The 14,002-nt window shown below is 38.6% G+C and overlaps 2 protein-coding genes and 1 long non-coding RNA gene across 4 annotated transcripts in view; 1 reads left to right on the forward strand and 2 right to left on the reverse strand.

The window, feature by feature from the left end:
* Positions 1–50: 50 nt before the first annotated feature.
* LOC121950916 (kelch-like protein 40a) lies at positions 51–5,312 on the reverse strand. The gene is made up of 6 exons (XM_042497036.2): positions 3,832–5,312; positions 3,553–3,713; positions 2,893–3,000; positions 1,929–2,114; positions 1,538–1,687; positions 51–543 (listed from the first exon to the last, which is right to left on the reverse strand). Exons 1-6 carry the CDS (start codon positions 4,948–4,950, stop codon positions 432–434), a joined length of 1,836 nt encoding a protein of 611 aa, XP_042352970.1. The 5' UTR covers positions 4,951–5,312; the 3' UTR covers positions 51–431.
* A 9-nt stretch (positions 5,313–5,321) lies between these two features.
* LOC148188044 (uncharacterized) lies at positions 5,322–13,126 on the reverse strand. 2 transcript variants are annotated; one of them, XR_015778100.1, is made up of 5 exons: positions 11,153–13,126; positions 10,269–10,591; positions 6,694–6,745; positions 5,992–6,101; positions 5,322–5,858 (listed from the first exon to the last, which is right to left on the reverse strand). It is a non-coding gene; the product is annotated as an uncharacterized LOC148188044 (long non-coding RNA). The 2 variants fall into 2 exon arrangements; XR_015778101.1 differs by having other exon boundaries at positions 10,269–10,351; positions 11,153–11,277.
* Positions 13,127–13,385: 259 nt separating this feature from the next.
* LOC121951295 (inactive double-stranded RNA-specific editase B2-like) overlaps positions 13,386–14,002 on the forward strand; it is a 33,494-nt gene continuing 32,877 nt past the window's right edge. The window contains exon 1 of the mRNA XM_088085087.1: positions 13,386–13,524. Within this exon, the coding sequence (XP_087941213.1) occupies positions 13,455–13,524 (70 nt within the window). The 5' untranslated portion in view covers positions 13,386–13,454. The remainder of the gene's footprint in view (positions 13,525–14,002) is intronic.

The raw sequence follows: 14,002 nt of genomic DNA on the forward strand, positions 1-14,002 counted from the left end.
CGCCCCTCTGTGTCTTTTCAACTAAAAGTAAGTTATGCCACTTACAGCAATACAATCAACCGTTATTTTTTTTTATTTCTGCTTTAAAAAAGCAAACAGGTATTCAAGAAACTTTATGAAATAATGTAACAAAAAAATAACCATGTACAAATCAGCATTTTCCCTTTTATAAAATAAATGTAGTGTGATATTCTAACTCATGTCATTCATCTCTACCCTCACTTTGACTTAACATGTATCTGTCTCCCCCTGCTGTAAAACATAAGGTGAAACAATCTGATGCTTACCTCACAACACTTTTCATCTTCAGAGGCCAAATTAATTTCCTACCCTGAAACAATCTCTACCCTTGGACAATTTTGGACCATGTCCATAATGAGTACACTAATTTGCACCATTAACCTCAAGGCACCACCAGCAATTCAGTGCAGTTATAACTTGTTGAGGCGCAGAGTGTTGAGACGCACTGGAAGAATAGTGGATCCCTCTGCGTAGCTAATCTCTCGCAAAATCCCATTCCAGCACTTGTCCGACTCGTCATATCTGTGGGAAACATAAATATGTTAATGTTTAGTGCCCCGATACAAGACAGCACGGACTAATAACATTACATTTCAATGCCCTTTATCATCCATAGAGAATTATTTAATATGAAGGGGACTTTTGAGTGACACTCTAATAATAATAGTATATAGACAGAAAATACATTTTTTGGAAGTTTTTTAATATCATTATTTTCTCTTTTAGACCCTCATGAACTCGTTGTTTATGTATAGGGACACACAATGAGGTCATTGTGTGTCCCTATACATAAACAACATTTTTGACTTGACATGACAGGAAAGGCACATTAATAACAATAGTTTAATTCAATTTGGGTATGCCAGTGTGGTGTGAGCCAACATGCCCAACACCAGGACCCTGAAAGTGGAATGCGGCTATTGTTATAAAATATTACAAGGTTTTGGTGTTACTCTATATTTTTCTAAATGTCAACATTGTTTCTACCAAAAATGTACTTTCCAAAAACACTCAGTTAATTCCCAAAACAGATGGGCACTGTAGTTTTAAGAAAGGATTACTTAAACAGGAGATAGTAGTGTATTTTGGGGGTCTGTTTTCAGCTGTGGATTAATACACATTTGGTGCTGAATGAAGGAAAGGAGCTTCTTCTTTGGAGCTCTATGGTACAGAAGAATAAGCTATATAAAGCTTTTGGCCAACTTTGGTAATATTTGTTAGTATTAATTAACTGTGGGTTTTGGTTTTTGATATGATTTTTAAACAATTACAAAAACATAAAGCATCACCAGACTTATCTTGGAAGGTTATTCATTAAGCCAGTGCTTTTTTTGAGGGAAAACTCTACAAGATGACTATTTTATCTTGTTCATTTAAAAAACGTGTAATTGGTCAAATCAAGGGGAACCTGGTAAGTTAAATTCTAGGAAGAAATCTCTCAGTAACACTTTTTTATTTCAGCAATTACATTCTAATCACTCGTAATGTGTATTGAGCAGGTAAAAAGGGCTCTCACCTCCAGATATCAGTCATCTCTGTTGGGACAGGCTCCTCACTGGTTTCACTGGGCATCATGGCAAAGCCCCCAATTGCGTACAGGAAACCTCCCATCGAAATCAGATTGAGAGAGCTGCGCTCCTGAGGGAACTCTGTGAACTCAGACCACCTAGAGCACAACATGACAATAACCCACACACATACACAAACGCACACACAAAATCAAGTGATGATGTTATATTAGTGTATGACACCTACAGCAGTGTTATTTTATGACCTACTGATCTGCTATTCATGCTTGATGAGTCATTTCACTACTATTGGCAGATGCTTCCCCTCATGACAATGAGATAAAGTGGGTCATAATAAAATAAAATAAAACAAAATAAAATAAAATAACTGTTTCTCACGTGTTGGTGGCAATGTCGTAGACTTCCACAGAGCTGGTGAGTCCTGTGTCTGTGACACCTGTCACCACAAAGATCTGGTCTTTGTGGACAGTGACACCAAACAGAGAACGGGCCGTCTTCAGAGGAGCCAAGTCCTTCCACTCAAACTTTGTGGGGTTGTAGACACACACTCTCCTCATACATTTCCTGCATGAAGCATTTAATACAATGTGTTACTGACTTTATACATAATCTTCAGTTTACTTGTCACAATGAGCACCACATAGCCTGTAAACATGTTCCATTTTTATTCTGTGGAAAAAGTACCCTGATAATGTTATCATTACTTTTTTGTTTTAGAGGGAAGTCTACATTACAGTGGACTTTAAAAGAAGCAAGCATTAGACAGCAGGGAGAATGTAGTGAAGGATGCTGTTGATTTGCATTATGTGAAGTTTAGAATTGAGCACTTTTTTTTAGCCCTTGACTCATACTAGAGATTAAAAGTCAGGATATCTTGGCCTTCAACTGTCTCAGTTTTGACCATTGTTTATTATAATCTGTCTATTGTGAATCACAATGCATTAACAAAATCTTGATCCATATTTGATCAGTGCTGCCTAGTTTGACCACAGTTTACAGTGACTGACATGATTGAGAGCCATGTGTGAAACTCTTTTCTTTGGCTCTGATTGCTTGTTTTTGTTCACATGCTGTGGATTCTTACAAATGCCATGAGAAAAACTACGAGGACTATATCTTTAAATACTAACTGATTGGTTTAGTTCTTACATGTCAAACTCTGTGATATGCAAAGTGATAGGCCGACTGTTGAGTAATAAAGCAATACAGAATAAATGATGATGCCAAAAGGTTTTGGTTTACACTGTGATGGCACTGTCAAAAACTGTACACATGTAACCTAGTTTTTGTTTATGGAGCCACAAATGATAAAATATCACTGAAGTTAAAGAGTGCCACATACTTGCTTTCAGACTTCCCTCCAATGACGTAGACAAGACCTTTGTGTGATACGGTTCCATGGCCATACACTGCATATGGCAGAGGGTCAGACTCTCCCCATTTGAAAGACCTGTGTATGAAACAAGGAAACATCATCATGAATTGACCCTATTGATGATAACAGTGAATCTGAACTCATGTGGGAATAATTCTGATTTTTTTTAAAAAAAACAACAAAAAAAACAAAGATGATGGAGATGAGCAGGGATTCAAAAAGTGACATTGCAGTCCAAAGAAAACCACAAATCTCCAGATTTGGTGATTTTTAAACTTTTTTGATAAACCATAAGGTCAAGTTGAAATCTGAAAAAAAAATCTGCATCTTTCAGACATAATAAAACAATGCATTAGCTGAAGAATGAATTGTCACAAAGCTAAAACAGGTACATGGTTTTCATGGAATGCTAATGAAATACTCCATTTAGATGGCATTTTTTATCAGTTATACCTATGGAAACATATATCATGTCTTCAATATGAGATTATAAGGGTGATGATTTTACTCTTTAATGCAGTGAATGAGAATTTTTGATTATTCGAAGTCCTAAACAGTGGCCTGATTAGTGATCAGTGGCATATATTCCCAGAGAAGTTCCATATTAAATTTGGTATCCTCACTTACTGTCTATCATAGATGATGACTGAGTCCAGGGCGTGCTCGCTGTCCTTCAGTTCCTTTCCTCCAACGACAAAGATGGAGTTTTCAGCTTCTGTCAGGCCAAACAGGCAACGAGGGTTGGGTTGTGAGGGCATCCCTAACCATTCTGAACTTACTGGGTCAAACTGGTGATGAAAACAAGATGTGAGGAATGAGAAGCACACAGAAGAGAAATCAGGGGGAAGTTAACATGTTTTTAAGGTAACAAAGAGCCACTGATGGTCTTCATTACTCACACACTACCTGCAGGAAGTAAGAGCTGAATGGTTCATCTTTGTCCTCCTCGTTATAAATGAGTCCTCCGACAACAAACACCTGGTTCTGGTCCGTCACCAGGCTGCAATGGTTCTTGGGAATTTCAGTAGACTCTGACGCCACAAAGCATTCATTTCCAACCGGGTCATAGGCTACAGTCCCTGTGTCACTGATCATAAGTATCAGGTCCAGCTCAAACATCCCAAAGCGAGGGTTGTTGTTGAGTATACCCGGCAAGTACCCTTCCTCCTCATCCTCCTCCTCACTTCCCTCTCCACCCTTTGCCCCATCAGTGCTGGGCTTCTTGGGCTTTGGCAGACGCCCTTTGTAAGCATCCTTGACTAGATCAAGATCCTTCTTGATCTCCTGGCTGAACCGCAGGTACTGATGACGCTCTACTTTCTCTTTGAAGTAATCCGGTGGTATGAGCCTGAAACGGACGCAGTGCAACAGCTCTGGCAGGTCTTTAAGGCGTTTTTTCTCATCATGTTTGATCCAGTCCATCAGGGATTCAAACACCAGCTCCTCCTGCCCGATGTTAAGCGCGTCTGAGGTGATGATGATGCCCAGCTCGCTTGGGCCAAGCTGCAGGAAGTCCTGGTCCCTGACAACAATTTGGTAGCGTTCACAGATAAAATCTCTAGCAGCCAGAACAAGCCTGGGACAATCCAGCAGCAGTCCCAGTCTGAAGATAGCCAAGCAGTTTCCCAGCACCAGCTTCTCTTGGAGGAAGGACACACATACAGAGAAGATGGAGGGGATCTGGTACATGTTAGCAACCATGAAGATATCCTGGACGTTCTGCTCTGTCAGATTAATGTCAGATGTGTATAAGTAGCGCAGGATCATCCCCATAACACCCGGTTCCACATCTTTTAGGACAATCTCACGCTTCTTGCTTTCCTCCAGGTCAGACAGGAACATGGCCTTGAAGAAGGGGCTGCTGGCTGCCAAAACCAAGCGGTGGCAGGGGAACTTCTTGTCCTGAATTTTAAGGACACAGTCCACGAACTTGTCATTCTCCAAGAGGTCACAAAGTCCGTCCTGAAGCAGAGTCTGTTGGTACATCCGAGGCTGCTGCACCGGGTCTATAGTCATGGCAGCCATTTTGTTCTGTCTCCTTGTCCTGGTTGGGTTTCGTGGGCACCCTACTCACTCCCCACGATGCAGCAGGACTGTCAGCATGCACAGGACTGCTCAGATTGCTGTGGTTAGTCTCCACGGGTTGGTTGGTTGGTGGCTGCAGCTGTCTGTGGCTGTCAGTCACTCTGTCAGGGGTATTTATAGACAGGACCCTCACAAAGCTAAGGAATCCATTTTGGTGAACAGGGAAGAGGACCTACCCACTCCTGCACCACATAGACCCCCACAAACAGCTGAATGACTAAGCACGGGGGTGACTGCTTGTTAAATCCAGCTGAACATGCCACCAGGCTGTCTGACTCACTATTTTCCCTTCGATATTTTAAAGACATGAGTCACTTCGTAAATGGCGTGTAAATTAAAAGAGTTCATCACTCAGATCAGTATGTGTGACACTGTATGCATTTCAATGATTCGTGTGCTAAGCTGTAAAGTGCGTCATTGTATTTTTCTTAACTGAACATAACCGTTACTTCTGCATCTGTCATATACCCACTAAACTGAAGAAAACTCCATTGGTTAGATTACTTAAGAAATAAGCTCTAAAGTTTACTATTTTCAGTAGCTGAAGAAATTTTTAGATCTTCTACTTAAGTAAATGTAGCAAAGACAAGATTTTCAAATTCCCTCAATTGATCTTAATAGGTAAGTAATTATTTTTGGAAAAATGGGGTTAAAATGGGTTTATTGTAGAGTTTTTGCATGTGGATGAAGCAGGCAGACTGAAGTGAGGCTGAGGCTGGTGGTGAGAGGCTAAAGTAGAAACAGTTGAGGTGTGGCTGAAGCTGGAGCACCGTGTGGCTTACAGCTTTGGTGTTTGTAGGCTGGGTGGTGTGTGTGGCTGAGGTGCTGGAATTCAGAGGAGAGAGGCACTGGAAATAGAGAAGACAGCAAATTGTCATGAACCACAAAACAACAAAAAAAAAAGACACTTGAGAATCACAATAGAAGGCTATTCACTGAAACCAACACTGGAGATGATACAACAGTACTACTATGAACAACCTGGCAGCATGGAGGGGAGAGACCAGGGTTTTTAAGCTGCAGTTGATGAGTGTGGAATGATCAGCAGGTGTGCATGCAGAGCTCCAGCACCAGGAAGCCACGCCCCGCCTCTGAAAGTACACAGAAACACAAAAGCAGAAAACACAGCAAAAAAATCCATGAAAAATATGAAAAAACACTAAATCCATACCACCACAGCCTCGCTCTGAAAACTTACGAGACGTCATGTCTCATTGAAGTCAATATATATAGAAAAAATGTGTCCAAATAAAAGCCATGAAACTGTTACATGTCGTGGTGACAATGAGTGTAAAATAAAGCAGGAGGTTTTTGAGGTGGGAAACTGGAAGTCGGAATTACAAAGGCCTGTTTTGCAATTTTTTTTTAAAAAAAAGGTGTGTATATGACTTGCGGAGGCCTAGATCAATGTGAATTTGGACCTAAGTTTAAACAGAGAATGACAAAACTATTATCAAAAATAGTATACAAAAGCAATATTAGGTCATATTGGACCATTTTTGCATGCACATTTGAAATTCCCCGACAATCCCATCAAATATCCAGACAAGCAAGGTGGCAGTATGCAATATCGGCTCATGAGTTGAAAATGACACCTGAGCAACATCAACAAGCTTCTGCAAAAATTCAGGTGCTTGCTTATCAGTAATGTCTACATAATTTTCATGAACAACAGGCACTTACCTCTTGTTACCACTTGGAGCCAGCAGTGTTCCATGTCTCCTGTAATGCAGCTCTCAGGGATTTGTTAAGGGTAAAATTAGAAATACAGGAATCATGACACAAATTAGCCTATATATAAAAAGAGCAGTCACGGATAACAGCATTTAACCATTCTTTGCCATTGTTGTGTAAATGAATAAATAAATGTTATTGTCGCATTTTGCACCAAAATTCATTTTCAGGTACTCTGAACTGTATTGCTTCACTCACCTCAGCCAAAATAGAAGCCCATTGCAAACGCTTAAAAATTTGTTTGCCATGCATACCCTGTTTAACACCTCTCCCACCCCCCTCATAAATAACAAACAGTCCCTTATTGTTTTTAGTAATTTTCAGGTAAAATAACCCATTGTTCCACAAGAAACCAAGATTAAAAAGTGAACTTCATTCTAAACACCCCACCTGCGCATAAAGCTGTCAAAATTAATTCCGCTGCAATAAAATGCTGCATGTAGACTGTTTGATCTGTATTGTATGTGTTGTATGTGTAACACTCTCTACACATTTGCAGAGCAAGAATCTTCTGATTCATACTTTTAAGAATGATTTTAAATGCAGGACTTATGCTTAAAATGAAGTATCTTTGGTTGTTTTGGCACTTGTCCTTAAGTAAAGAATACGAGCGCTTCTCCCAAAAATGTTTATTGCTTTATTGTAACATTAATAAAATATCAGCTAGATACAGTTGTTTCTAGAATATTTGTTAGTGTTTCTTCGTGCACATTTTAATATCTTTATAATCCACAATAAATATACAATCCTGTGTAAAGTGCTATCCAAATGCCATTAAAACTGACAATAATGAACCTGATTAACAGTTAATTACTGTTATGTGATATTGGAGATGAGCGCTAAGACATAGAGACTTTCCAGTACAGTAACAGTCAGTCATTTGGGAGATGTGATATGATCTCAAAGTCTGTCAGGAAGGAAACCACCAGTAAATATTTAATCAGCAATTTGGTTCGCCTTTCAAATATTCATGAAATCTAATCAACTTAATCACGGTGTGATCGTTATTTCACAGCGTAATGAAACTCCCCGCCACTTCACTCAAGCGTGACCAGGGTGGCTGACTTCACGGCGTTGCTTTCAAAAACAATAAAACTAACGCACCCGTCATCCACACGTGCACGCACATGCACACACACACACACACACACACACACACACACACACACAGAGGATGACAAGGTGGCTGAAAGCAGACTGTAAGGAAGAAAAGGGAAAAAAACATGGAAAAGATAGAGAAAGAAGGGCATCAAGAAAAGAAGTGTGAAAAGTCTGAATACAATTCACAGATACAGCAGTGCTGTAGGTTGGGGTATAATGTTTACCTAACCCTGTGTCCTAAAAGTGATGTTTACTGTATATATCACTTGTTTCTTTACCTAATTACATTGAGATGACAAACATAATTGCCTCCTTGGATTATATTATGACATGTTTTAAGTGTGAAGGAATTGCTACATTTATGTACCACACTGGGGTCATGAGGCTAGGAGGTGGTCACGATGGCCAGGGTGGTCGGTGGGTCTAAAAACACAGGACACTGGTGAACTTCCATGCACCTATTTGTGCCATTACTGAATCCATTTAAAGCAGAAATGTCTAAAATTCTGTCAAAATTTAAGTCCTCTGCACATTTCTATTGGAGTGAACAAATGCACTAAATATTAAGGGGAACATGCCCCCTGTGCCCCCCCTGAAATGTACACTTATGTGCAGGGGGCCCCGAATCAGTAGAAGTAGATGATCCCTCACTAGCTTCCCACCAGTAAGCAAAGCCACTTTTTTTCACTGGAGCTGATTCCCAGACCCTAGATACTCTGTAAGTGTTTAACCTCTGCTCTCAGAGGTTGTACAAAAAAGACACAGAAGCAAAATCAATACACTGCATCAGATGCAAGAAACACTGCGTAAACTTTTCACTGAGATACTCTAATTATGCTACTAAGAAAAAACATACACCATCAGAATGACTTGAAAGATAATATATTAACAGATGGTTGTTTTAAAATGAAATAAATCATGAAACAAATTGATTTGTAGAGAGCAACACAAAAACAAGAAAATCAAGTGTGGACTAAGAAGAAGACAGAGATGAAGAGACTGACAGAAACAAATAAAAATGCTAATTCTGTAATATGACACAAATGTCCAGATGACTCAACAATATCGCCTTATTTAGCCTGCACATGTAGCCAAATCTGACTGCAGAGGATGGAGAGAGCGTGCCTGCGGGCTGCAGCTCTTTACAGAGGAACAGTGAAATGAATCTAATGTACAGTATAATGTTTGGCCTGAGGGGTGCACAAGGGAGCTGCTGTGTCCTATTTGCTGGGATGTTGAGCTCATTTTGGAGAGCAGTTCATTCTGCCTGCCCTGTGGGATCTTAGCCACAGGCTGAAATACAGTACAATCTATCTGTTTTTCATCAGACGCAGTAATAGCCTCTCTGTTGTGTCTGCATGATGCTAAAGTCTTGCATGTACTTTGTCTCACCTTAACAGCTTAGATGTCTGGAAAAAGCAGGAGATGATGGACAAGTTGTTATTTGATCACATGGATGAATACATCAGGACGCTGCATGGGTGGCATCGAATCTTGTCCTATATGTTGATGTTTTCAGGATTTTTTTTGTCCTTTCTTTATTTCAGAGTTCCAGGGAGCTTTAAAACTTTATGACAAATATAATTATACTTTTTTAAAAATGAAGAAACTACAAACCGTGAGTTAGACGCTGGTCTTATCTGGCCTTAAGAGTAAAGCCTCTTATGGTGTTGTAAAAGACAGATCCACTTCTGATAAAAGTATGACATGTAAATAAATTCAGTAAATAGCAGAATAACAAATTATGGCCATGGGGTTTTTTTTTTGTTTTTTTTTTTGCTTGTTTTGTGTCCAGTGGTGGACTGTAACTAAGTATATTTACTCACTTTGCCTACTGTACTGAGATAAAACTTTGACGTACTTGCACTTTACTTGTGTATTTCCATTTAATGCTGCTTTATAATTCTGCTTCAGTACATTTTTCTGACAACTTTAGTAACTTTGCAGATACAAGTGATAAATTATTTAATAAATGATGATGCATTATTATAGTTTTAACTCCACAGCACGGTATACATTATTCCAAATTGGCTTCACATTTTACCAGCAACGTTAATATGATGTGGACTTTAATGCATCACTAATCATAATCCAATATATAATTCTGAAACAGGCCATTATTATTTTAATGCTAATAATTTTGTACTTTATCTCAGGGGTGAAGTGCAAGTGGATTATGGGACTCCAGCACAGAGTGTTATCTCAAAAGCCTGAATCCGTGCTATACACTAAACAAATCTATTATAATTAACTAAATATTATTCTGTTTAATTTTAAGTATTAAAGATCACATTTATTTAGTATTGTTTGAGATCCTTAATTTGCTATTAGAGCAGCCCAGTTTATTAAGGCATGGATTTAAATCTAGCAGATTTGTCAGTCTGTTTTCACTTATTTTGTCTAATAGCTTAGTGTGTGCTTACCTTATTCCTGATCCAGACATTCAGATGGGTTTTACTGTGAGCCTAATTATTTGCAGAGGTGTCTCCTTCTCTCCGAAACAGACCTGGTCATTTAAAACAGAAAGAATGATGAATAAAGCAATTTCACATCAAAAATCAGTGTTTCTACTACGCTGTTCGGCATGTTGGGGACAGGCTGCTGTCCCATCACCTGCTTATGTGCTCTCACCCTTTTTTCTCTAATAACTTAAAAAAATCAGATGTTCAGATGGTTTTCACTGGGACCTAAATTATTTAGAGATCTCTTCCTCTTCTGGACCCAGTTATTTACACCAACAGAAACACTGAAAAAAGCAAGAAAACATACTTATTATATTATATTCTGTTTCTGCCAATATATCCCCCTAAATCCAACACAGGTGACCTTTGAGTAAGACTGTGAATGCTAAACTTTTACTTGTAAGAGTATTTCTACACTGTAATATTGCTACTTTTTCCTAAAGATCTGAAAACTTCTTTCTTTGCACATGTCTGTGTGCTAAATATGTAGCTACAGGGTGCATATTAGCTTAACATAACAACTGAGAATGGGGAAAACAACTAGCCTCACTCTGCACAAAGTTAAAAAAAATAAATCACATATACCAACATCTTCTGTTAACTATAAATGTCAGAGCATGCAGAAATATATCAGCATGGCTAAAAGTTTTATTTTAGTTACTTTACAATGCAGCCAGATGAAATCCCTCACACTTCTCCATCAACATAAAAGAATAATGCTCCAAAGGGAAAAGTCAAATCAAAGAGGGGAGAGTAGAGTTTATCCCTCCTGCTAAGATTTACTTACAACACATGACAAGCAAAGTCACGGCACATGATAAGAAACTGTGGATAACTGTACGCACAACGCAGCAGTGGAGCTTTAGGAGTCAGTGAGGTGAACTAGTACAAGTAATGTGGATCCCAGAGGCTCAGCAGCACGCCACCTTCAGCTGGAGATAAACAAAGAGGTACAGCATCTTGCTAATCCTCTGAAGAGGGAGTCAGTCACTGGAAACCTGCAAAACCAAGAGGATCAAAACATAGCAAAGGCCAGAGAGGAGGGGCGAGGAGATGAAATGTGATGATAGCAACAATAAAATGATGTTGGGGAGCAAAACAGAGGGGACGATTTGGTTCTTAGCTTGGATGTAACACAGTCAGATTATCAGTTTGAGGACGGTGATTGGCAGGGCTTTAACAGCTGCTGGTAATAGACGTAAAGGTGAAGTGGGGAAGATTATGCAAAGTTGGCTTTATAATGCAAATTGTGAGGTGGATAGTCTGAATTGGAGCAGGAGATCTTTCTTTGTTATTATTGTTATGATTATTATGGTTGCTATTAATGTTCTCACCGACAAAAATCCAGTTTTCCCCATAAGGTTGTTGAAATGATCTTACCATAATGCTGACAGCTTAACAAACACTATATGATCTGTTACAGCTCTTCAGTGATGCTACATGATGCATACATGGAATTAAGTATTTAAACCTAGACTCTATCAAATATTCTACATGTCTTCTGCATATTTTTATACACAGTTTCCCAAAGTTATGCTTGATATAATAAGTGTTGTTGGAAACTTTGGGATCTTGACTGCAATTTAAAATCAAATTCTGATGGGATATAAAAATTGTATTGCATTTAATTTTACTTCTTATTTTTATTTATTACATTTTAAACCCTCCTCGTTGTTCATTTTGCAGCCTGCAGTCCAAGCAGCAGAGACAAAGGAGATAAAAGTGTCGCATGACTACAGAAACTCAGTGTGTCTCCTGCCGCTGCAGAAACAACACAGCTGGAGCACCTTTCTAACCTACATTTCACTGCTGTAATGTTTAATACATGTACAAATGTGCATAAGTAGCATAATACTGCTGACGTGCAGTATTTATAACTGCTGCATGTAGGACATAGATTAACAGTATGTACAGCCAGTGCTGAATTTGCCTGAATAATATTTTTTTTATTAGTGTTGTAAGATCCAGGCATCTCATTTTAATAATAGCTATGAATTTTGTTCCTTTGCTCACAGTTGTGAATTCACACAATAAAATACTTCAGTACACATTTGAGCTATTTGTACTTTAACTTCAGCCCTTTTTTGATACCACGTTGTATTTCTACTTCACTACATTTTAGACGGAAATATTGTACTTTTTAATCCACTACATTTATTTTTAGTTACTTCACAAACTAAAATGTCTGCAGACTAAACATATGAAGAGCTTATGAAATATGAAGTTATGTCATATATTAAATTAAACAACAGTTTATACAAGTACAGTATAGCTGAAACAAATGGTCAATTTTTCACTTAGTCTATTAACAGAAAATTATTGAATAGTTTCAGATTGACAAGTTGCTGATTTTCATTTAAATGACTTTTTTTTAAAATAATAATAATAGAAGTAATTTTAAGGTTTGAACTCTTGTTGGACAAAACAGACATCACTGAGTACTTTAACTTTTAACGTTGCATTTTCCTGATTATATTGAAAATACCTTTTACTAATGTAACATTTTCAATGCAGGACCTTAACTCCGAACAAAGTATTTTAAAGTGTGGTTTTAAAGTTTGCTAACATAAAATGATCTGAATTACTCTACTGGAGATAAATGCCATGATTCTAAATTGGAAATCCATTAGTCCATACCTTTTTTTGGACAGATTTCACAAAAGACCCCACAAATTTGAACCTCAGGGTGACACTATAAGAATTGTTGGAGAATAAGGGTAGGGTTCATCCTCTGATGACCATGAATAATGGTACCAAATTTATAAAGACCATCACACAGTGAGATATTTCAGTCTGGACCAAAGTGGCAGATCTACCAACTGCCAGACCGACATCACCATCCATAGAGCCATGGCATGACTAAAATCTCAGTGACTTTGAATCAAGGATGCTGAATCACAGCATGAACCAAAGCTCTTCCTCTCCTCATGATGTCACAGTGTGAACAGCCGCCTGCCTCCTAAAGCCGGCAGATGGGGGGAGAGAAGTCAGTCACTGTTCAGGGCTTCCTGCTGCAGAGCTGCACCCTCAATCCTCCCTGTGCATTTTTGCCTTAGACAAGAAACAGCAGTGGACAAACTACTGAAAAAATTGAAAGAAGAAGGAATCTCCTGAATGGCACCGGTGAATGGGAACTGAAGCAGAAACATGGAGAGGTCAGACCGTGATATGGAGGGAAAATCCAAGAGGAAGAGGAGGAGGAGGTGTAAAGGCAAAGGTTAGTGCAGCAGGCATGTTTGGAGAAGTTGTACTATTGTCACTGTGATAAAATCCGATTATTCATCTTAGTGTAGTGGTTGGTTTACAATGGTTCTGTTATGTCTGATTTATTTCAGTCTCTTATGGCATCTTTAAAACTATTCTCTTCAGGTTCCTTGTCTCTTTCATGTCTGAAGATATTTGATTTTTGCACTTAATGGCATGCTTTTTGAATTCTAGAGTGATAGTCTTATGTAGACTTGCAGTTTTGCTTTGATATTTGCTATGATAGAATAACATTACATTAATGAACTGACGCGTTTTTCGAAGCAATAAGTGCAATCTGGAAGAACTACATGTCACCAAACTACAGATCCTATTTCGTGTGTGTGTATCCCAAATGAATTACAAATCTATACAAGTTTATAAGTGTGTTGATAGTTACTTTATTATACTTTATGGTGTTTGTTGTTGTTCAGACTAAATCCCTGTAGGGA

The sequence above is a fragment of the Plectropomus leopardus genome, chromosome 12 (genome assembly GCF_026936395.1).
Source record: "Plectropomus leopardus strain MGB_pleo_1.0 chromosome 12, ASM2693639v1, whole genome shotgun sequence".
NCBI classification, from domain to species: domain Eukaryota; kingdom Metazoa; phylum Chordata; class Actinopteri; order Perciformes; family Serranidae; genus Plectropomus; species Plectropomus leopardus.